This window comes from Mastigoproctus giganteus, chromosome 7 (assembly GCF_048544385.1).
Source record: "Mastigoproctus giganteus isolate SK-2022 chromosome 7, ASM4854438v1, whole genome shotgun sequence".
NCBI lineage: Eukaryota > Metazoa > Arthropoda > Arachnida > Uropygi > Thelyphonidae > Mastigoproctus > Mastigoproctus giganteus.
In genome coordinates this window covers 42,574,523-42,599,699 of record NC_143581.1, presented here as the reverse complement: position 1 = coordinate 42,599,699, position 25,177 = coordinate 42,574,523, and the positions used below count along the sequence as shown (strand labels likewise).

Genomic DNA, 25,177 nt, shown 5'->3' with positions numbered 1-25,177 from the left:
TGCTCTGATGCTTTGTCTCTGGGTCATAAAACACCAAACACTCATCTCCAGTGACAATACAGTCAAGGAAATTAAGATTGTCTTGAAAAGTCTGGAGGAAGTCTTTGCTTTTCAAATGCCTAAGTGCTTTCAGAGGTAGCATCCCTGCAATCCTTGGCATTTGCATCTTTCCGACAGCTGCGACCTTAGTGGCAGCATGGTTTATTTATTTATTATTTTGTTTCATTGATCAATATATGAGGCATGGATGAGATGAGGAAATATTTCAGTCTATTGTTTCTACTTTCTAAGTTACAATTAGTATTGATTTATTGTTTGCTTGTGGAAGTTGTTTATTTTTGATCCACAGTGTTTTTGTGAGTGACATGGGCTATGAGAGTTAAATAAAAATAGTTTATATTTTATTATTTAACCCATCATCAATCATGTTAAGTGCTGAAAAGAAAGTGTCAACAGTATCTGAATGAATATCTAGCTTATGGTTTTACTGAAAGCCCATTCGACTCAAGACAGCCCATGTGTCTTATTAAAGAAGGTTTGTTTGTTTGTGAGCATTAGCAACTAAGGCCATATTGCTCCAGGGATATACGGTGGTCATTCCCTGACCACCGCATCCTCCGTATTTGGTGATCACGGGCTCGAACCCCGGTCTGAAATTACTCGTGTCACCCTTTGTGAAGTGGAGATACATTTGCACATCTCCAGTCCGTGGGAACCTCTCAAGTCCAAGGATGCTTATGCTCCCATATTATGGCTAAGGGTTTGTTTATTTCCTTTGCTGCCGCCTTTAATATAACTGGATGATCCCGTCCACCCCAGGTGCCTTTCTTATGTTTAACTTCAACAATTTCTCCTACACTTTGCTCTCAGTTATTACAAATTCATTTAGCTCCCTGCTAGAGTTTAATAAGCTTCTGTCCTCCACTTCCCTACAGAATTTCTCTTGTGTGAAATGAGTTTCAGGATTTCTCATGTGATTGTCCCCCCCTCATAAAATGTTACCCATTTGATTTTGTGATCAAAAATCTTAAAATTTTGTACTGACACAGAATTTAAGGGCACATTTCGAGTTATGTAAGTATTCAAATAATAAGTGAGCACACACATACCACTGTATATGGTAAAATAGTGTTATTTTTTATATAGGAACAGAGAAAATTCTTTGTAGAGGTGGATAGGATGTTGGTACTGTTTCCTTAATGGGTGGATGTCCACTTCTGCTGCCAACGCAATTGGCAAGAAGCCTTAGTTGTTGTTTTTCTTGGATTTGATCCTGCAATTACATCTTCTTGGTTTTGCTGGTTAATATGAGTAATTTCTGTTGAGCTCCCTGACTGCTGGTAGATGGCTGTTTGTTGAACTTTTTATCTTTTGGAGATTACCGGCAATGATCAGTCTCTAGGATGTGATGCTTGTGCTCATGTGTGGACAGTGTCTCTTCATCAGTTTCTGTTGTAGCCTACTTGTCCAGGTTGTTGTGCTGTAGCTCAGGGGATGACCATTGCACAGTATAGTTGATTTGCAAAGTGAATTTGTAATGTGAATGTGAAATTTGTATTGTTAATAATTGTATACTGTACTATACCATTTCTATAAGTATGGCAGATTTGCCAGATTTTTTTGGATAGGGGCCACTTTATTCAATAAATGAAAAAAAAATAGTCCCAAAAATCAGTTCACCAGCAGTGGAAAACAGAGGATCTGGCACATTTCCAAAGAGATAGAGCTGTTTTTATGCATTTAGCAGGCACTACAGCAGGGAAGACCTGCACCTGTCAAGTGTTTGAAGATCAGTGTCATTTAGGTCTTTAAGGAGTGAGAAAAAACACCTGATAAACATCCATAAACAGATGCAACAACTGCCAAAAATATAAGGTGTGCTGAAGCAAAGTGCTCAAGGAGATTGTTGAGTGTAACTGTTGGCAAAGCACCTTACAAAGGATGCACCACTACAGTAGGAGACAGTTACAGAAGCCACTGATCTCCAATATTAGCTAGAAAATAAATGACATAAGAAAGAAAAAGGATGAATGCAGGAGGACAATGAGATCCTTAGGTTGATATACAAGGTGTAATCAAAATAGTCGGGGGAACAACTATCTTGAAATTGCAGTGTTGTAGTCAGCTGTGACTTGTTGCAACATCTACAGTGGTAATCACAGATTGTGGAAAGTTCTTACATATCAAGATCAATGTGCTATTGCTAACCCATTCTTGTTTTCTTCCTTCATTACTGATAACAAGTCATGAGTGTATGGCTACAACCTGGAAACAAAGGCCCAAGTCCCACTGTCAATGGAAGACTGTCTTCTCTAAGACCCAAAAAAGCAAGATAATCTTGATCAAATGTGAAAGTCGTGCTTACTGTACTCATAGTATTCCAGGTCAGTGCACAAGGATGTACCACTACAGTAGGAGACCATCCAGAAGCCGCTGATCTCCAATATTAGCTAGAAAATAAAGCTCCAATGACATAAGGGAAAAAAAAAGATAAAAGCAGGAGGACAACGAGATCCTTAGGCCCTGTAAGATGATTTTGTACCACAACAAGCCCAATATACAAGGAGTAATCAAAATGGTTGGGGGGGAGGGAATTCATGCTTGCATCATGGCAATGTCCCTACACACGGTGCTTTCTATTCAAGAATTTCTTGCAGCACTCCTTTGCTGTGGTTTCCCCCATCAGGCATGTTTCCCAAAGTTGCAGAATTACTGGAATGGATGTATATAGTGTTAAGGAGACTACTTTGAAGGAAACCCATCCAAATTGCCAATAAGCTTAATCCATTCCCAAATATCAGTTTGGTCGCTGAACTTTGATTGCACCATATGTGCATAAATGTTTTTTCCCAAATTTTTAACATAACATATATAAATATATATACAGGGTGATTTATTATAACTTCCCAGAACAGTAAATATTCTGGGAAGTTATAATATTGATTATTCTGAGTAAAAAAATTCATATAAACATGTGTCCTATTCTCAATGGATACAGAGATACAGCTGTTTGAAGCTGGCATGTACAAAACCATTATGAGAGGTATTAAAGAACGATAAATGACTTATTGTTCGTATTTATTAACTTTTTGAATGATACAAAACACAAATAATTGACAAATTTTTTACAGTTCACAATAAATGTTCGAAAATCCCACTGCCAACCTCAATGCACTTTGCAACTCTTGTGGTAATTTGACGTGTTGTTCTTCTGAGGTCGTCTTGGCATTCCTTTATGAGGTCAGTAGTATCCTAAATGCGAGTGAGCAATTCGTCTCTTGTATTTACCTTTTCTTTGTATACTGTGCTTTTCATTCATTCCCACAAACAAAAATCTAACGGAGTGAGGTCTGGAGACCTTGGGGGGGGGGGGGCAATGAATGGGACCACCGCGGCCAATCCATCATTCAGGGAAAGTTCAATTTAGATTTTGTATCACCAGACAGGTATAATGTGCATGAGCTCTGTCATGCAGAAAGTACATATCAATCCTTGTAGCCAAGGGAACATCCTCCAATAGTAGTGAAAGTTCGTTTTGCAGAAATTCTAGGTAAATGGGCCCTGTAAGATGATTTTGTACCACAACAAGCCCAATTAACTGATTGTCGATGATACTGCACCACACATTTACAGAGAAGTTATGTTGAAAATTGTTTCTACACTGGCATGTGGATTTTCATCTGACCAACTATGAGCGTTACAGGTGTTGTTGATACTGTCATGGGTGAAAGCAGTTTCATCGCTGAACAGTATTAATGGAATTAATCAGTGATTAGCATTTACCCACTGACAAAATTCCAATCGCTGGGCATCATTTCCTGGTTAAAGGTGCTGCACTCAGTGTATGTGAAATGGATACAAGCCATGCTCACATAATGTTCACCATACTCTTGTTAGCATTAGCATTAGTAGAGGCATTTGATGCAAGAAAGCAAGCTTATGCAGCATCAGCCAAAAAAAAAAAAACCCACTTCCACTTCACCCCTCTGTTCGTTCAAAATACCTGTCCAGCTGAGCCTTAAACTTATTTAGGCTATCAACCTCCACCACAAGGGATGGAAGTCCGTTCCACCAACCAACCACCCGCTGGCTAAAGTCAAATTTCCGCACGTCTATCCTACATCTGTCTTTCCTCAATTTGAATTTATGCCCTCGCAGGTGATTTTTCTGAGCTAGAGGAAGAATCCCATCAGCATTGAGCATGCTTAAACCATTCAAGGCTTTATACACCTCTATCAGATCACCTCGCTGGTGCCTAGTCTCCAGACACTGTAATTTGCAAAACTTAAGCCTTTCTTCGTAAGAGCACCCCTTTGTTCTATTCACTAATCTTGTTGCCCTTCTCTGTACTCGTTCCAGCAGCTCTACATCCTTCTTGAAATGAGGCCTCCAGACCTGTATACAATACTCTAGGTGTGGCCTGACCTTCGCCTTATACAATGGAATAATCACCTCCTTATCCCTGCTGGAAAAATTCCTGTATATCATTGACAATACTCCATGAGCTACTCTTGCAGCCTGTCTGCACTGCTCAGAGAACTTCATATCTGCCTGCACAACCACCCCCAAGTCCCTTTCATTCTCTACCACTGTCAGTGTAGTACCACAGAGTTGATACGTTGCTCTGGGGTTGCTGTTTCCCATGTGTAGTACTTTACATTTGTCAATGTTAAACTTCATTTGCCACCTCTCAGCCCATCTGCTCAACCTTTCCAGATCCTGTTGCAGCAGCATAGTGTCAGTAGTGTCCTTGACAACCCTGCCAACCTTTGTATCGTCTGCAAACTTGGACATTAAGCTTGATATACCATCATCAATATCATTTATAAATACAGAAAACAATAATGGACCCAACACTGAGCCCTGAGGGACTCCACTAATAACATCAGTCCACGATGAGCAGTGTCCATTGATTACCACTCTTTGTCTTCTCCCCCTCAACCACCCCTTTATCCATAGCAGCAATTTGCCTCCACTGTCACACTGCTCCAATTTGTGTAGCAGTCTTCCATGTGCAACAGTATCAAAAGCCTTTCTAAGATCCAAGTATATAATATCAAAGTTATTCCCTGCATCCAGTTCTTTTGTGACTGCATCATAGTATCCAATCAAGTTGGTCAGGCAAGACTTCCCCTTAACAAAACCATGCTGTGTCTGAGCTATAACTGAAGTCTTGTCTAAATGATCCTGCAGTGCTTCTTTAACGAGTGCCTCCATTAATTTTCCTGGAACAGAAGTTAAGCTCACAGGTCTATAATTACTTGTGTCAGCCTTTGATCCTCCTTTGTGAATTGGGGTCACATTTGCACATTTCCAGTCTATGGGTACCTCCCCTGAGTCCAAGGAAGCTCTCATAATTATGGCTAAGGGTTTGCTTACTTCCTTTGCTGCCTCCTTTAATATAACTGGATAGATCCCATCCACCCCGGGTGCCTTTCTTGTGTTTATCTTCAACAGTTTCTCCTCCACTTTACTCCCAGTTATTTCAAGATTCTGTAGCTTACTGCTAGAGTTGAATACACCTCTGGCATTCCCCTCGCTGAATAACTCCTCATGTGTGAATGTCGATGCAAAATATTCATTTAGTTTGTTAGCTACCTGAGCAGGATCATCAACAGTTGACCCATCAATATCAAGTGGACCAATCTGATTCATCCCCTTCCTTCTAGAGTTTACATAAGTAAAGAACTCTTTGCTGTTTTTCTTTGCATCCCTTGCCAAGGATTTCTCGTAATCTGCCTTCGGCTGCCTAACCTCCTTTGTAACTTGGTTGCATATCAACTTGTATCTATCATAGGCTTCTGTGTCATGTGTTAATTTGTATGTATCCCATGCATTTTTCTTCTCTGCCATATGCCTCATTAGTTCATCTGACTTCCATTTTGGCCTAAACCTTGAACAATATTTCTTAGTTGGTATGTAAAGCCTAGTAGCTTCCAAGATAAGTTCTTTGAATGCTTCCCATTTTGAATTTGCTGTTGGTAACATCATCAGTTGGTCCCACTGTATAGAATTTAAATACTGTCTCAGTCCATCGTAGTCGCCTTTACGGAAGCAATAACCCTTCCCTTTACCCCTAATGGTAGTTACCTCTTTGAGTAAATCCCACTTCAGCACACTGTGATCACTGCCACCTAGTGGTTCATTTATCTGCAGATTCTTAATGCATGAAGAATCACTGCTGATAATCAAATCAAGAGTATTACTCCCTCTAGTTGCCTCCCTAGTTGTCTTGGAACATCGATACGCATAGAAATTCTTCTTGTGCTAATAGTAGGACTACGTTCTAATGACTGAAGAATGTGTTCTATTTCATCTACATTTTGTTCATTTGCACATTCAGAAGAAATATGAGCGCTGCGAACTGTACCAGTCTCATGCAGTTTGGTCTAAATGCTCTTGAATCTGGTATTCTGCAGTTAGGAAACTGTCGAAGGTATTCTCTACAAGCGACAGTAGCACTTCCACCACAAAAACGTAGACAAACACCATATCGGAATATTAAGCATGTGTGAAGATGTTGTTATTTGGTTTTTAGGAGCATTAGCAACTAAGGCCATATTGCTCCAGGGATATGCAGTGGTCATTCCCTGACCTTTCCGCATCCTCCGTATTTGGTGGTCATGGGCTCGAACCCCAGTCTAATCAAGAAGCGTGTGCTATGCACTGCTGCTCCTGCCCACCTGGCTATTCCCTGACCTTTCCGCATCCTCCGTATTTGGTGGTCATGGGCTCAAACCCCAGTCTAATCAAGAAGCGTGTGCTATGCACTGCTGCTCCTGCCCACCTGGCTATTCCCTGACCTTTCCGCATCCTCCGTATTTGGTGGTCATGGGCTCAAACCCCAGTCTAATCAAGAAGCGTGTGCTATGCACTGCTGCTCCTGCCCACCTGGCTATGGAGGCGCCTCTGTGTGAAGATGTGTGGCATTGTTAAGAACACTTCTAACACCAAACAGCATCAGGTTATAACTGCTTCTTGGTCATATCTGATTCAGGGAGCTGTGCGTGCCAGTTTCAAGCAGCTGTATCTCCGTATACATTGAGAATTGGACACGTTTATATGAACTTTTTTACTCAGAATAATTGATACTATAACCTCCCAAAATATTTACTGTCCCACCTGACTCACCCTGTATATAGTAATATGTTGAAAATGTATAAGAGAAGGTTTGTAGAGTTCGTTTGCATAAGCAGTGTCTCTGGTCCATAATACTAATTTGATTTCTTTCTTTCTTTTTTTACTTCAATTTAGTTCCCCTCATTGTTTGTTTATTTTATGTTATCGTAGTTATTATATATATATAATAACTACGCCTCATAGTTATTATAATATAAATATATAATAACTATGAGGCACTTTAATTTTTTCCATTGTAACTACACCTGACAGGTCAACACCCCTAATATATATATATAAATTGATTTTATCTGAATCAATAAAAAGCTTAAGAACATGGCTTAAGATCAAAATATAATTAACAATTTCAAAAATAAGTCTTCAAATTCTGCTATTTATACGTACCATTTTCCCTTTCAAATGCTTATTCATGTGTATCTGTAAGTATAAAAATTCAATATCATGTATAAGCTACATACATTAACAAGAAACATTAAAAATGTTATAGAATCTTATTTGGCATTTAAGACTATAATGTACGGGACATCCCAAACATATGGTAAAAATTTTAAAATGATTACAAATTTTTACAATGATACTCTATGAGAGTATAGAATTTTTTTTAAGGGATCAAAACTATTTCAGTCCAGATATCACCTGAAAGAGGGGAGAGCTGTTGTGCAAAGTTACACCACATTAAGATGGTGTAGAGATTACTTTAAAAAGGTGCATCACTCAATCATTTTCTGTTAATTTCCATGCTCTTTTCCTGACCAAGATGTGCTAATTAAACTGCATTACAAAAAATCTTCTGAGTGTGAAAACTGATTTTTGGAAGTTTCATTCAGAATGTTATTGTTGTTGTTATTTGGTTTTTAGGAGCATTAGCAACTAAGGCCATATTGCTCCGGGGATATGCAGTGGTCATTCCCTGACCTTTCTGCATCCTCCGTATTTGGTGGTCATGAGCTCAAACCCCAGTCTAATCAAGAAGTGTGTGCTACGCACTGCTGCTCCTGCCCACCTGGCTACAAAAGAGCCTATTCAGAATGATGTATGAGAGTTGAACCAGACTAATATTAACATCTGGATTATCCCATCTATTTAGAAGGCCTGGGGAAATGGACTGCTTCATAGCGCATCAAAGAAAGTGGGAGACTTAAAAATTCACTGCAGTTGTGCCTGCGACTGAAGAGCATATTAATGAACTGGCTACTTCATTGATGGACAGAACAGCAAGTGCTTGTGCAGTTTCACATCAATCATTTGTTTTAGATGTAGCAGTGGAACACTAGGGAATTTTACACTGGTATCCTTATAAAATCCAGCATATGCAGCAATTGCTATTAAAAAAGGAGATTTCCAATATGTAGCTTGTGAGCTACTTGTGGCTCAATGCTATGACACCCAGGGTCCTAGGCTGGATATCATCATTCTTCTCTTCCTTGGTGATTCCCTTCTATATTTCTCTCTCTCTCTCTCTCTCGGCTGGTGCAGCAAAAGCCTCAGGCTTCCTTGCACTATATGGCTAATGATAATAATATTGGCTTGTATGATCATAAAGCATTTCTTGACCTCTTATGTTCCCTACAGTTATTAAGAAAGGAAAGCATCTGTTGTTACTTTCAGTATAAATGAGTGGGTTGAAGTTTCTTTAGCCAGTGACTTCATTATTTTCCCTGGAACAGAAATTAAACTAACAGGTCTTAATTACTCATGTCACCCTTTGTGAAATGGGGATACATTTGCACATCTCTGGTTTGTGGAAACCTCCCAAGTCCAAGGATGCTCTCATAATTATGGCTAAGGGTTTGCTTACTTTCTTTGCTGCCTCCTTTAATATAACTGGATAGATTCCATCCACCCCAGGTGCCTTTATGTTTAACTTCAACAATTTCTCCTACACTTTGCTCATTTATTACAAAATCATTTAGCTCCCTACTAGAGTTTAATAAGCTTCTGTTCTCCACTTCCCTACGGAATTCCTATTGTGTAAAATAGTCTATGTAGATGCAAAATACTCATTCAGTTTGTCAGTTATCTGAGCAGGTTGTTGTTGTTATTTGGTTTTTAGGAGCATTAGCAACTAAGGCCATATTGCTCCAGGATATGCGGTGGTCATTCCCTGACCTTTCCGCATCCTCCATATTTGGTGGTGACGGGCTCGAACCGCTGTCTAATCAAGACGTGTGTGTGCTACGCACTGCTGCTCCTTCCCACCTGGCTGTTTTTCTTTGCATCCTTTGCTAAAAGATTTCTCGTAATCTGCCTTCGCTTGCCTAACCTCCTTTGTGGCTTGATTACAGACTAAATGATATCTACCACAGGCATCTTTGTTGCCTGATAATTTATATTTTGCATCCCATGCATTTTTCTTCTCTGCCACAAGTCTCATCAGTTCATCTGACATCCGTTTAGGCCTAAACCTTGAACAGTAAACTTGTTTCTGGAAGTTGTTAGACTAACCAGAATGGCAACAATCAGCTGGAAATTAAATGTCTCATACTAAGTGGCTTTTGGCACACCAGTTAAACAATACAGTGCATGAAAGGGAAGAAGCTTTGCGTATATTTCTGTGTGCATGTTTACCAGAACTTCAAAAATTCAGAATCAACGTTCCAGCACTTTTTGAATATTTCTCAGAGGGTAGATGACCTTGCAAGGATGAAAGGAAAATAGTCTAACTGTACTTAAAAAAAAAAAAAAAAAAAACCAGTAAGTGCCACATTTATGTTACATTAATAATTTCCAAACATCAATTTGTTTCTGTTTTTCACATTTCCTAGATTACAATACTTAAAAACATGAGCTATTAAAGATATGTTCCTCCCTCCAATGGTGACAGTGAAAGAATTACAGATTCTCAAACGTCACAACCAAACAATTACTGATACCAGCAATTCAGACTGCTTGTGCTGATCATTGCACATGTAATCTCAGTTTGTTTGTTTGTTATTTGGATTTTAGGAGCATTAGCAATTAAGGCCATATAGCTCCGGGAATATGCGGTGGTCATTCCCTGACATTTCTGCATCCTCCGTATTTGTTGGTGACGGGCTCAAACCCCAGTCTAATCAAGAAGTGTGTGTACTACGCACTGCTGCTCTTTCCCACCTGGCTACGGAGGTGCCATGTAATCTCAGCAATAAGCATGAAGGGGTATCAGTGTTTCATGTATTGAAGATAAGTAGAGCTACATGGTAATTCCTTGTAATTCTTTTCAGAAAAAGAATTCAAGAAGGGAGTAGGGTTATTTTTCCCCCCTGTGAAAGTAAAGAATGAGTTCTGGTGAGCAGTATAATACTTCACTCGAATAGGCTAAGCAATAATCAGGAGTGATCAACCTTTTCCTAGTGTGCCAAGTGAGTCCCTTCAAGTGAGTCCCTTCAAGTTGAAATGAAGCTTAGTTTTCGGCGATAAAAGTGAATTTAAACTGTATATTCATTTCTGAATTTTAAAGTTATTTTTTTTTTTTCACATCAGTAGGTGTGCCACTAACAAGAGCTGTGCATGGCATGGGTCTGCAGAGTTAGCCACCCATGTAATATACAGTCTGGTTTATGAGAGAGTGAGAGGGGAGAATTAATGCATGCACCTGATATACATTCAGAATATAAGCGGTACTGGGGAACCTTGTTCAATTTTTTTATAAAATTCCCTTACATCTTACGGTCTGAATGTAAAATACAGGAAAAAAGTGCATCTTATGATCCAGCAGGTACTGTGTATTTTATTTTAATTTTTACTTTGTAAGTGTATTTACCAATCTTATGTCATGCTTAGTTTCAAATTTTAACTGCATATACAGGATGGTGCAAAATAAGCTAAACAGTTTGTTTTCTCTGTAACTTTAGAACAAAATGTAATAAATGAACTATCTAAACGATGAATGAAACCTTTATTCTTGGAAATTTTTTACATCACATATGAAAAATAATATCAGCCAAATGACCACCCCCTTCTTGCTCGCAAACATGTGCTCTTCTCATGGCGTTTTCCATGGTATTTCTCAGAGTTTCAGGAGATATTGCAGCTATTTCATGCTGGATGTTCTCTTTTAGGGCCTCTATGGTTTAAGGGTTATTGGCATACACGTTATCCTTGAGATAGCCCCAAAGAAAAAAAGTCTAGGGCGGCCAAATCCGGTGAGCATCTCACATTATCATTTTTCGAAATAATGCGATTAGGAAAATGCTGCCTTAGGAGGTCCATTGTGGCTTGAGTGGTGTGAGCCATGGCGCCACCTTGTTGGAACCACATATTGTGGTCTTCTGGTAGCTATGGCATCAAACAATTTTCAACCATTCTCCTATAGCACTCTCTATTGATCGTTTTGTTCAGACAGTCAATGGAGATCGCTATAGGACAATGGCTGCATCATCATCTTCAAAGAAATAAGGTCCAATGATGCGTTCGGCTGTTACAGCACCCCAAACTGTTACCTTAGCTGGATACAGTGAGTTATTCTTGGGTTTGCACTGCACCAAAATTGACAGTTTTGTTTATTAACAAAGTCACTTAACTGAAAATGTGCTTCATCGCTCATCATCAAATTTGAAATAAAATTCTCATAATTTTTTACGAGGTTTATGAAGGCATGGGTGTAAATTCTCATCATTTTTTACAAGGTTTATGAAGGCATGGGTGTATTCCATACGGATTATTATTTGCTTGTCTTCGGGATGAAGGGCTAGGACTAATTGAATCTTGTACGGAAAGTGATGCAAGTCCTTTCGCAAAATTCGCTGCAGCGAGCGACGAGAGATCATCAATTGAGCAGAGCGTCTTCTGGTCGATGTTTGGGGTTGATCTGCAACACTCTCCCGTACACATCCAATGTTTTCCATTGATCGACCACTACGAGATCTTCCAGTGTGTCTGGCATCAGCAACAGTTCCCCTTTCTTCAAAATTTTGAACCGCAGTGTAAATTGTGTTCCTATTCGATGCCTTGCGAACGTTATAAAATTGTCTATATGCTCGTTGCATTAGAACTACTGACCAATTGCTTTCCAAGAACATTGTGACTATTTTGGTCCACTGAGCAATTGTGTACCTCTCCATATTTAAATTCTCCAAGGGTTACTTGTAAGATAAACACAAACCTAAAAAGAACTAAAAAAGTTATGATTTTTTTTTTAAAATGGTCAGCTTATTTTGCGCCACACTGTATATTATTTATTATTTTATACATTTTACTAGTTTGAACAAATCCCTTAAAACTTATGCATGGTCAATGCCTCAAAGAAGCTTTTGCATGTATAAAACTGTTTTAGAATTAAGACATCTTTGATTGTAATTTATGGCAGGGGAAGTTTGTTGGAAGGTAAATGCATTGTCTACTACTATTTGTGAACAAGATTATCAACTCATTGATAGAATTATATTGGCAAACTAATGCATTCACGAACATTATAAACAACTTTAGATTGCCATGTCTGCAAATAACATTCAATTTGTATTTGACATGAGGATGGACAGGGGGAGGATCATAGACTGCCTGTTCATTCCTGTGTGCCATTTTGAGGTTCTATTGTAGAGACAATATATTTAGCCTGCACTTTCTGTTAAAATATGTTGCCAAAAGAAAAGTAGCTCAGAGAATTGTGACAGTCTAAAATATAAAAATGAATCATTGTTAGTTGTGGAAAAGGTGGTACTGCCAAGAAACTCAATATTGAGTTCACAGTGAAGCAACTATGACACTTTTGGTTTTGATCTGCCACTGGTATATTCTGGGAAAAGATGTAAATTATTTTACTTTTTATCAATTTTTATTATGCTGTGCAATAAAACACTTTCAATATTAGATACGCTAAACAATAAAGTTGCAGAACAGAAATTCAGTTTTCTGTAGTTTTTAATACAACTATAAAAGTCAGAATCTAGCAAGGATAAGGTCCACAGATGTTAGATTTAGCTGGTCTAATTGTAGCAGCAAACAGAAGTGGATTTAGAATTGGCGCATGATGCAAGAAAGCGAGCTTATATAGCATCAGCCAAAAAAACACCTTATTTAACCCATCCACTCGCTCCAAATGTTTGACAAGTTCTGCCGTCTTGAATCTATTTAAGCTATCAACTTCTACGACAGATGGAAGTTTGTTAAAGCAATCAACCACCCGCTGGCTAAAGGCAAACTTCCGCACATCTATTCTATAACCGTCTTTCCTCAATTTGGATTTATGCCCTCTCAGGCGATTATTCCGAGCAAGAGGAAGAATCCCATCCGCATTGAGCATGCTCAATTCATTCAAGGCTTTATACACCTCAATCAGATCACCTCACAGGTGCCTAGTCTCCAGACACTGTAATTTGCAAAACTTAAGCCTTTCTTCGTAGGAGCAACCCTTTGTTCCATTCACTAATCTTGTTGCCCCTCTCTGTATTCGTTCCAACAGCTCTACATTCTTCTTAAAATGAGGCCTCCAGACCTTTATACAGTGCTCAAGGTGTGGCCTGACCATTGCCTTATACAAGGGGATAATCACCTCCTTATCCCTGCTAGAAAAATTCCTGTATATCATCGACAAGACACCATGAGCTACTCTTGCAGACCGTCTGCACTGCTCAGAAAACTTTATATCTGCCTGCACAATTACCCCCAGGTCCTTTTCATTCTCTATCATGGTCAGTGTGGTACGTACCACAGAGTTGATACTCTGGGATTACTGCTTCCCATATGTAGTACTTTACATTTGTCAAAGTTAAACTTCATTTGCCACCTCAGCCCATCTGCTCAACTTTTCTAGATCCTGTTGCAGCAGTGTACTGTCAGTGTCATTAACAACCCTGCCAACCTTTGTATCGTCTGCAAACTTCGACATCAAGCCTGATATACTATCATCAATATCATTTATAAATACAGAAAACAACAATGGAACCAACATTGAACCCTGAGGGACTCCACTAATAACATTAGTCCACGAAGAGCAGTGTCCATTTACCACTCTCTGTCTTCTCCCATTCAACCATCCCTTTATCCATAGCAGCAATTTGCCTCCAATGCCACACTGCTACAATTTGTGCAGTAGTCTTCCATGTGAAACAGTATCAAAGGCTTTTCTAAGATCCAAATATATGATATCAAAGTTATTCTTTGCATCCAGTTCCTTTGTGACTACATCATAGTATCCAATCAAATTAGTCAGACAAGACTTCCCCTTAACAAACCCATGCTGTGTCCGAGCTATAACTGAAGTCTTGTCTAGATGATCCTGCAATGCTTCTTTAACGATTGCCTCCATTAATTTCCCTGGAACAGACTTAGGGCCAGACAGCTAGGCAGTTAAGTGGAGCACATGCTTGAGGAGGATCCAAAGGTCTGAGTGAAGTGGCAACAGACAAGGTGAATGGTATAGGCAACAATGTTGCCATTTGCATTGTTGCAACTTGATCATTAATGTGACTCTGACAGCAACTGGTACCCCTCAAGGATACTTCTCACCCCAAGGAACATTTGGTCTACTGGTGCTCATAGTAAATGCTTTAAAAAAAAATTTAGAAAATTCAGTGGACATACCTCCCCCAACACATCAGGATGAACTAAGTACTCCAGTCCCTAAAACACAGTCAATGCCGTCACTACCTTGAAAGGTTTCTGACTGCTGTGCTACATTAATTACTCAGAGTTCTAGGAACAATTTTCATTCCTCAGATCAGTGATAGAAAACTAGGGCCACCACCCACAATGTTTCATACTGCTAACTGAAACTTGACATTAGTTATATCTTCAAGATAACTACTTCCAAGTGTAAAGTGAAAGGTTTAGCATTCATAAGGGTGACTATGGTGACCTCAGACAGTTTTTAAATTCCGTGTAGTGGAACCAGCTGCCAATGTTACTAAAGGAAAATTCTAAATGAGAAGCATTGAGGGAAGTAATCACAGACATTACTAGGCTTTTCATACCAACTGACAAATACTGTTAATGGCTTAGACCTAAAAGGATGACAGATGAAAAAATGAGACTTGTGGCAAAGAAAAATGCATGGAATGCATATAAATTATCAAGTAATACAGAAGCCTATGGTAGATATTAACCAGTCTGCAACTAAGTCACAAAGGACATTAGGCAAGGTAAGGCAGATTATGAAATGACAAAGAAAAGAAGCAGAGACTGCTTTACTTATGTTAATAGTAGAAGGTTTGTTTGTTTGTTTGTTATTTTTTTTTGGTTTTTAGGAGCATTAGCAACTAAGGCCATATTGCTCCGGGGATATGCGGTGGTCATTCTCGGACCTTTCCGTATCCTCCATATTTGGTGGTCACGGGCTCGAACCCCAGTCTAATCAAGAAGCGTGTGCTACGCACTGCTGCTCCTGCCCACCTGGCTACGGAAGTGCCAACAATAGAAGGAAGAGGTTGAATTACATTGGTCCACTTGATATTGATAGTTTAACTGTTGATGATCCTGCTCAGGATGCTGACAAACAATAGGTATTTTGCATTTACATTCACAAATCAGGAATTATTTAGGAAATGAGATGGCAGAAGTTTATCAAATTCTAATGGGGAGCTAAACGATTTTGTGATAACTCAGAGGAAAGTGGAAGAGACATTGTTTAAGCTGAACACAGAAAAGGCACCTGGAGTGAATGGGTTCTATACATTTATATTAATTAAGGGAGGCAGGAAATGAAGTAGACAAAATCTCAGCCACAATTATGAGAGTATCACTGGATTCTGTGGAGGTCCCTATGGCTTGGAGATGTGTGCATGTATCCCCCAATTCACAATCAAAAGATGACACGAGTAGCTACAGACCTGTTAGCTTAACTTGTTCCAGGAAAAATAACGGAATCACTAGTTAAAGAATAATGCAGAACCATATAGACAGGAGTGCAGCTATACTACACTCCTGTGTATATGGTTCCACAAAACACTGATGTACAAATTGATGCAGTGTGGTATTGAGGACAAATTGTTACTGCTATGGATAAAGGGTATATTGTAATATTGTTACTGCTATGGATAAAGGGTATATTGTAATATTGTTACTGCTATGGATAAAGAGTTTGTTTAGTGAGAGAGAGTGGTTATTGATGTATGCTGCTCCTCGTGGAATAATGTTACTAGTGGGGTCCTCCAGGGTTCAGGGCTCTGCTTGTTATTTTGTATGTTTACTAATGATATTTATGAAGGTATATCAATCTTAATGTCTAAGTTTGCAGATGATACAAAAGGTTGGCAGGGTGGTTAATCACAGTAATCAAGGTAAGCTGGAGGAGCCACAAGTTGTAGAAAATTAGGCAGTTGGCTGGGAAATGGCAGTTGAAGTTAAACATTGCCAAATGCAAGATACTGCATATGGATAGGAGTAGTCCCAAAATAATGTACAAACTGCATGGCACTCTCAGTGTAGTGAGAAATGAAAGAGACCTGGGGTATCTGACCTGCAGTCAGATATTAAGTTCTCTGTGCAGACAGGCTGCCAGGGCAGTTCACCGCATTTTATTTCAATGATATAAAGGAACTTTGCTAGCAGGAATAAGAAGGTGATTAACCAATTGTATAAGGCAATGGTTTGGCTGTATCTTGAGTACTGCATAGCAATGTGGAGGCCTGATTTTAGGAAGGAAGTAGATCTGCTGGAACAGATGGGGAGAAAAGAAACAAGATTGTTGAGGAGAAAAAAATAGTGGCCTTACCAAGAAAGATTTCGGTTGCAGCATCTGAAGATGAGGCACCTGCAAGGTGATCTGATTGAGGTGTTTAAGGCTTTGAATGGACTGAGCAAGCTCATTGTTGATGGAATTCTCCCTCTTGTTCAGACTACATGAGGAGGCATAAATTCAAATTGAGAAAGGATGGTTGCAGGATAAAAAGTGCAAAATTTTGTCATAAACCAGTGGGTAGCTATTTGTTGGAACATATTTCCATCTGCTGCGTAAGCAGGTACTTTCAATAAGTTGAAGGAAGAACACAGCCAAAGTACTGGAGGAGTTCCCAAGTTTTTTTTTTCCTTGGCTGATGCTTTATAATGAGCTTGCTTTCTTGCATCATTTACCACTAATAATATTAACCATTTGCCATTATATTATAAATAGAAAAGCGAATCCTTGTATTGAATAATAGGAAACGAGAGACCCCATAAAAGTTTTGCGAATTAAAATTGTTCGCTATACTCCAGAACATGGTGCACCTTCAGCCTGCCATGGTCTTGGGGTGTTTATTCCCTCCCCCCATCCCACTGTTTTAAAATTGGAAAACAAGTTCCCGATTTTAAACCAGCGGCAAGGTTGGGGTAAACACCCTAACGAACGCTAACCATAGCAGGCTTCTCGACGTGATTTTCAAAGGGGCACCGTGTTCTGTAGTTTTACCAAATTGTTGAATACAGGCTAATGCCAAACAGGAAGAGCCAAGTGATCGCATTATTTCGGTTTTTTTTTTTTTTTTTTACAGAACGTACACCATCGTACATTATTTGCATACATTTTAAAGTTTGAGATAATTATCTATAACATTTTAAACTGCATATAAATAACCGCATCACTAGAACCTTTCAAAAAATTTCCTTAATGGTCAAAAATGGTATGTACATACTTAATGGTCGAAAACCTCTTGAAGTTAGCCGTCCGCCTGCTTTAAATTACCACCAATGTTTTAAACCCCACCGTTTATGCTCTGTGTCAGTCAGAACACACACACAAAAAAAAAACACCAGCTACACAAGAAACTTACCGATTGACAAACAGAAAGCAATTCGCAAGAAAAAAACAAACAAATAATTGTTAATATACAAAAATTTAGAAAAATAAATACATTAAATTAGCTTTTAGACATGTTACCTCAAAAAATTCGTTTTAAAAATTACGCCACGATAGTAATATTAAGTTTTGGCTAGCTATTGGTCAAATTCACATACTCTCGGATAAGGACAGTCTCGATCTACATTTGTATATACAAAATTTTCAGCTGACTACAGAAATTTATTGTTAACGAATGATAAAAGTAAAGTGTAAAAATATCAAGAATTATACACTGAGTCGGCTTGGCACTAGTAACACCTATCTGATACCTCTTATGGTCAGCTTTTCCCTAACTACAACGAATGCACTTCTTGCCATGGACTCCTTCTTGCCAGGGAAAAGGAGGTGATTGTCCCTCTGTATAAGGCAATGGTCAGGCCACGCCTTGAGTACTGCGTACAGGTCTGGAGGCCTCATTTTAGGAAGGATGCAGATTTGCTTGAGCGTGTACAGAGAAGGGCAACAAGATTGGTGAGGGGAATGAAGGGATCCTCTTACAAAGAGAGGCTTAAGTTCTGCAAATTGCAGTTGCTGATTATAAGGCAAGGCCTTATAATTTGCAGTTGCAAATTATAAGGCCTTGAATGGGTTGAATACGCTGAATTCTGATGGGATCCTTCCACTTGTTCAGATTACGAACCTAAGGCGGCATAAATTCAAATTAAGAAAAGACAGATGTAGAATAGTTGTGCGGAAATTTGCATTTAGCCAGCGGGTGGTTATTTTCTGCAACAAACTTCCATCTGTCGTTGTGGAAATTGATAGGTTAAATAAATTTAAGGAGGAACTGGACAGGCATTTGTAGGGAATGGTGTGATTTTTTTTTTTTTTTGGCTGATGCTGCATAAGCTCATACACTTTCTTTCTTGCATCACATGCTATTACTACTGCTACTACTACTACTACTACTACTCTAGGAGGTGTTGCAGAGTGCCCTGTGGTAGTATTAACCAAGCGTTGTCCAATCAATATTTCCTCACATATCAGGTCTCCCTTTCTGTCCTCACATTGTTAGGAGAGAAAGGGAGGAGGGTTATGCTGTTAGTTAAGAAACATAAAATCTAAGGAAGTGCATCCAATTGAGGTTGGTTGACAATACAATGTCCAGTCTATTTGGCGTAACATAAGCACTGGGAAAGGAAAAATAGGAGTAGGTGTGTGTTATAGGCCAAATGAATCTGATGAGTATAATGAGCAATTGTGCAGAGAAATAGAGTGGGCCAGTATATCCGAGTGTCTTATAATGGGGGATTTTAATTTCCCAGAGATTGACTTGAATTTGTGGGTGGGTCACTCACACACTAGCAAGGCTTTTGTGGAATTATTCGATGATTGTTTTCTACAGCAACATGTTCGGGAGGCAACTAGAGGGAGTAATACTCTTGATCTGATTATCAGTAGTGATTCTTCATGCATCAAGGATCTACAGATAAAGGAACCACTAAGTGGCAGTGATCACAGTATGCTGAGGTGAGATTTACTCAAAGAGGTGACTACCATCAAGGGTAAAGGGAAGAGTTTTTGCTTTCGTAAAGGTGACTATGGTGGTCTGAGACAGTATTTAAATTCTATACGGTGGGACAAACTGATGATGTCACCAACAGCAAATTCAAAATGGGAAGCATTCAAAGAACTTATCTTGGAAGCTACTAGGCTTTTCATTCCAACAAAGAAAATTGTTCAAGATTTAGGCTTAAATGGATTTCAGATGAACTACTTAGACATGTGACAGAGGCAAAAAATGAATGGGATACATATAAATTAACATGTGGTACAGAAGCCTATGATAGATATAAGCTGGTCTGGAACTAAGTTACAAAGGAGGTTAGGCATTCGAAGGCAGATTACGAGAAATCTTTCGCAAAGGATGCAAAGAAAAACAGCAAAGAGTTCTTTACTTATGTAAACTCTAGAAGGAAGGGAATGAATCAGATTGGTCCACTGGATATCGATGGTTCAACTGTTGATGATCCTCCTGAGGTAGCTAACAAACTAAATGAATATTTTGCATCTACATTCACACATCAGGAGTTATTCAGGGAGGGCAATGACAGAGGTGTAATCAACTCTGGCAGTAAACTAGATAATCTTATAATAACTGAGAGTAAAGTGGAGGAGAAATTGTTGAAGATAAACATAAGAAAGGCACCTGTAGTGTATGGAATCTATCCAGTTATATTAAAGGAGGCGGCAAAGGAAGTAAGCAAACTCTTAGCCATAATTATGAGAGCTTCCCTGGACTCAGCGGTGGTACCCATGGACTGGAGATGTGCAAATGTCACCCTAATCCACAAAGAAGGATCAAAGGGAAACAGGTAATTACAAACCTGTTAGTTTAACTTCTGTTCCAGGGAAATTCATGTAGTCACTGCTTAAAGAAGCATTGCAGGATCATCTAGACAAGATTTCAGTTATAACTCGGACACAGCATGAGTTTGTTAAGAGGAAGTCTTGTCTGACTAATTTGATTGGATACTATGATGTAGTCACAAAGGAACTGGTTGCAAAGAATAACTTTGATATCATATATTTGGATCTTAGAAAGGCCTTTGATACTGTTGCACATGGAAGACTGCTGCACAAATTGGAGTAGTGTGGCATTCGAAGCAAATTGCTGCTATGGATAAAGGGGTGATTGAGAAGGAGAAGACAGAGATTTGTAATCAATGGACACTGCTCATCGTGGACTAAAATTATTAGTGGAGTCCCTCACGGTTCAGTGTTGGGTCCATTGTTGTTTTCTGTATTTATAAATGATATTTATGATGACATATAAGGCTTAATGTCCAAGTTTGCAGATGACATGATGGTTGGCAGGGTTGTTAATGACACTAAAGAGAGTACACTGCTGCACCAGGATTTGGAAATGTTGAGCAGATGGGCTGAGAGGTGGAAAATGAAGTTTAACATTGACAAATGTAAAGTGCTGCATATGGGAAGCAGTAATCCCAGAGTAACGTATCAACTCTGTGGTACCACACTGACAGTGGTTGAGAACGAAATGGACCTGGAGGTAATTATGCAGGCAGATATGAAGTGTTCTGATCAGTAGAAACGGTCTGCAAGAGTAACTCATGGTGTGTTGTCAATGATATACAGGAACGTTTTCTAGCAGGGATAAGGATGTGATTATCTCCTTGTATATGGCAATGGTCAGGTCACATCTTGAGTACTGTATATAGGTCTGGAGGCCTCATTTTAAGAAGGATGTACAGCTGTTGGAACAAGATTAGTGAATGGAACAAAAGTTTCCTCTTACGAAGAAAGGCTTAAGTTTTGCAAATTATAGTGTCTGGAGACCAGGCACCTGTGAGGTGATCTGATTGAGGTGTATAAAGCCTTGAATGGTTTCAGCCTGCTCAATGCTGATGGGATTCTTCCTCTTGCTCAGAATAATCGCCTGAGAGGGTATAAATTCAAATTGAGAAAGGACGGTTGTAGGCAGTGGTGAATTTTGCGGGCTCGCGAGAGCCCCTTGTTATTTTTTTTAAAATTTGCGAGCCCATTGTTGAGACGATCATTTATTTTACAAATGAAATCCTGGATGCAATTATTGAGAATCCACAGCGGAAACTACGGTTGGTCGAACGAGGCCCCATTCCCAGCATTTTAATGGCGCAATCGACCAAATATATATTTTAAAATTGCTTCATTTTTGATTTAATTACAGTGGGACCTCTGTTTAATGAACTTTTTATAGCGAATATTTTGATTCCCCTTAGGAATTACATTTAAAATAGTTTCCGTTGAACGAAGAAAATTTCCGTATAACGATGGATTAGGAGAGACAACTTTGTATGCATTGTTCTCACTTCTGGCCTTGAGGCAATTTAGGTAATTAGAAAGTGCGAATTAAGGGTGAAAGGAATTATCGTTCCACAATGTTAGTGGTGTCCGTAAAACCTATGCAGTCGCACTTGTCAATATGCTTTCCATATCTAGTCGGAAGGTTAAGAAGTTTCTCGACACGGATTATAGCTTCTGGCCAACCTGTGTTGTGGTTCCCCTTTACTCCGATAAACGGGCGTATGTTTTTCGGAGAAGTGAGTGATCCATGCCTTCCATTAAATTTCTCCTTTCTATGTTTTCCTACATTTTTCACTGTATTCAAAGAACTTGTGACGGTAGTAACGTAGAAGGGGGATTAAGGCAACTAAGATATTAAGTAAACTTTATTTTGATATTAAGATTAAGATTGATATTAAGAAATGTTGGCAGATTTTGAAACTTTGTCGAGCCTTTCACTGTGTAGAAAATGTTCAAAAATATAATGGCGTACAGGCAATAATTAAAAATAAAAAAAAAAAAAACTGTATTACCAATCTCCAAAAAACTAGCGCGAATTAAGGATGATTGCTAAAGAACTTTATGTGGTGTGGAAACTATAAAGATCGGTTGTGTGTTGGGCGACGATGAGCAACTTGTAACTTGCGGGCGGCAATTGTGGGTTTGGAAGAATCATCCGGCTTTGTGCAAACATTTTGAATCAGAAGTTAAATAACCCAGGATTATTAAATGGACTTTTAAATTTGGAATTTCTTAATCATTTAGCGCTAATTTATCGACATCCTGCAGGAGCTCCTTACCTTTCAGAAACTTTTCAAATCGCAGCATCACAATAGTAAAAGCATATAAATTAATTATTCAAACTATGAATGCTATTGCTAATTTGAAAAATTCTGAAGGAAATTATGAAGCTAAAATTGCGACCATGTTGAGGTGCAAACAATTTGAAGGAATCAAAATCGAAAGTAAAAAAAAATACCTCGTGACAGATTATTAAATGCATTGTTTTATCCTTAAAGGATAAGTTATTAATGCAACAGGGCGATTTTAAATTAAATAAAGAAAATAACGATACCATTGAAAGAAATTTTAAACATATGCTACTGGAAATCCTGGAATTTGAAAGAACTTTCGGTGAAAACCGAATAAGAAATTTAAGTTTTCTGATAAAATATGAAATAAAAATTAATGATTTTAGAGATTTTGTCGAAGACAATTTATCTTTAAAATCGGTTGAAATTTCCTTTTCAATTAATTAAGAAAGCCAGAAATATATTTGAAACCATTGCGATTAGCAGTGCTGAAGCTGAGTGAGCTTTCAGCGTAATGAATAATATTGTGTGTGTATAAATGAATGAATAATGTTGACAATTAAACACATTGCAGATTATGATGACCAAACATCTAAATGGAAAACCATTGCTTCAATTTGATCCGGATCGTTACGTCAAATCATCGCTCAGCTATTGAACAAAGCAGAAGATCGACAACAAATCTTAATAAAGAAGTATTGTACAAATTATATTTGTACACGGCAATTTTTAGAATAAATTTTTCTTGTAAATTAATTTTATCTTTCAAATTATTTTTATTATTTAAATTAATTAATCTTGTAAATAAATTTTTTTTCATGTAATCTGTAATTTTTTGTGTACTTTTTCTAGAAAGTTTTTTTTTTTTTTTTTTTTTTATGTAATATTTGTTTTTATATTGTGAAATGTTTTGTGATAGGTTTTATATTATTTGTGATATGGGAAATATTTCATCTTATTTTTTATTCGCAATATTAAAATTTTATCCTGAAAAATATGTATCCATTATATTTCCATAGTTGCACATAATAAAATTTAATAAAATTTGAGGAAAGACAGATGTAGGATAGACGTGCGGAAATTTGCCTTTAGCCAGCGGGTGGTTGGTTGGTGGAACAGACTTCCATCCCTTGTGGTGGAGGTTGATAGCCTAAATAAGTTTAAGGCTCAGCTGGACAGGTATTTTGAACGAAAAGAGGGGTGAAGTGGAAATGGTTTTTTTTTTTTTTTTTTTTTTTTTGGCTGATGCTGCATAAGCTTGCTTTCTTGCATCAAATGCCTCTACTAATGCTAATGCTAAAAAAATAATAAAAAAGTTGGGCGTGTGACGAGCACGGGCGGTAGGTGGTTTAGGCGAAACATCCTTCGCGTTTCTTTTAGGTATTTTGATTTGTATATATGATTACGAAATAAAAGAGCTTTTTTATTATAAATATTTTCTTGATCATTCACAGATTTTCATAATTTCTGGAAGACAAGATACAATGGATTTATGATAACTAAAGTAAGAGGTGTACTTGCGAGTGCAACGTATCTAAATATCTCTGTAAAATAGCACCGATTGATGTACCGATCTCGTATTTGAAGCGACATACGCAGCTGTTAGGGGAACCTAACAATGAAATTTAACGAAAATGCGAGACGTAAAAAGAAATTGTTGACAAATATTTGTATTGTTGTAATCATACTTACTGCAGTAGTAACTTCAGGAAGCATGATTGTGACGTCATGCTATTCAAAGATTCTAAAAAGTTAGAACTCCATACACTGTCGTATCCAGTTATCATCGTAAACAAGGTTTTTAAGATAGACCTAGGAACGTTTTCCTCATTCACTTATACGCATAGTTAAAGGGCAATAAGCCGTATCTATCCAACCCCCTAAATCAGCCCCCGTCTCAAGATGTCATACCGGTCACAAAAAAATGCGTTACGCGCTCTAATCACACTATTAGTAGTGCGAGCGCGGGAAGCGCCTGAAGCCGCTGATAACGTCATTTCCGTGACCGATCAAATTTACTCGGTAGAAAGCGGAAAAACTGCGAGCCCATTGTTAAAATATTCATAGCTCACCACTGGTTGTAGGACAGATGTGCGGAAGTTTGCCTTTAGCCAGCGAGTGGTTGATTGCGGGAACAAACTCCCACCTGTCGTTGTAGAAGTTGATAATTTAAATAGATTCAAGGCAGAACTTCACAAACATATGGAGCGAGTGGATAGGTGAAATAAGGGGGTTTTTTTGGCTAATGCTATATAAGCTTGATTTCTTGGATCATGTGCCCTTGCCAATAGCAGTAGGACTTAGCATTAGCTAATGCTAAGTCCTATAACAACTCTGGAACGGGCAGCGTTCCATAGTTGTTGTAGACGAAATTAGAATTGCCGCCGATCAAAACCATGCAGATATAGTTACAATACAGAAGCCGTATGTTGCCAATGGGCATATTGTTAAGAGTTCTTGGATTTGCTGTGTCTACTCCTGTTTTTCAGCCTGATTAGCACGACCCTAAATCTTGCATTTCAGTCATGAATGGGATTTTGAGATGTGACAGTGATTAATGGATTGTGTAATCAGTTTGCGACCTGCACTCTCATCACAGTCTCCGTCATTAGTTTATACAGTACATTGTCTTTCTTTACTGCCCACCGTCTGGTATCCTGAACTATTCATTGATTTATCTTTAGACTGTCATTAATCTTCTCGGTCC

General features: G+C 38.5%; 1 protein-coding gene across 1 annotated transcript in view; it reads right to left on the bottom strand.

Annotated features, from left to right (window-relative positions):
* LOC150082848 (aurora kinase C-like) overlaps positions 1-17,735 on the bottom strand; it is a 72,863-nt gene extending 55,128 nt beyond the window's left edge. Inside the window, exons 1-2 of the mRNA XM_090378296.1 lie at positions 17,667-17,735; positions 7,525-7,557 (exon numbers count right to left, since the gene is read on the bottom strand). Coding sequence (XP_090234422.1) covers positions 7,525-7,551 — 27 coding nt within the window. The 5' untranslated portion in view covers positions 7,552-7,557; positions 17,667-17,735. The remainder of the gene's footprint in view (positions 1-7,524; positions 7,558-17,666) is intronic.
* Between the last annotated feature and the right edge of the window lie 7,442 nt (positions 17,736-25,177).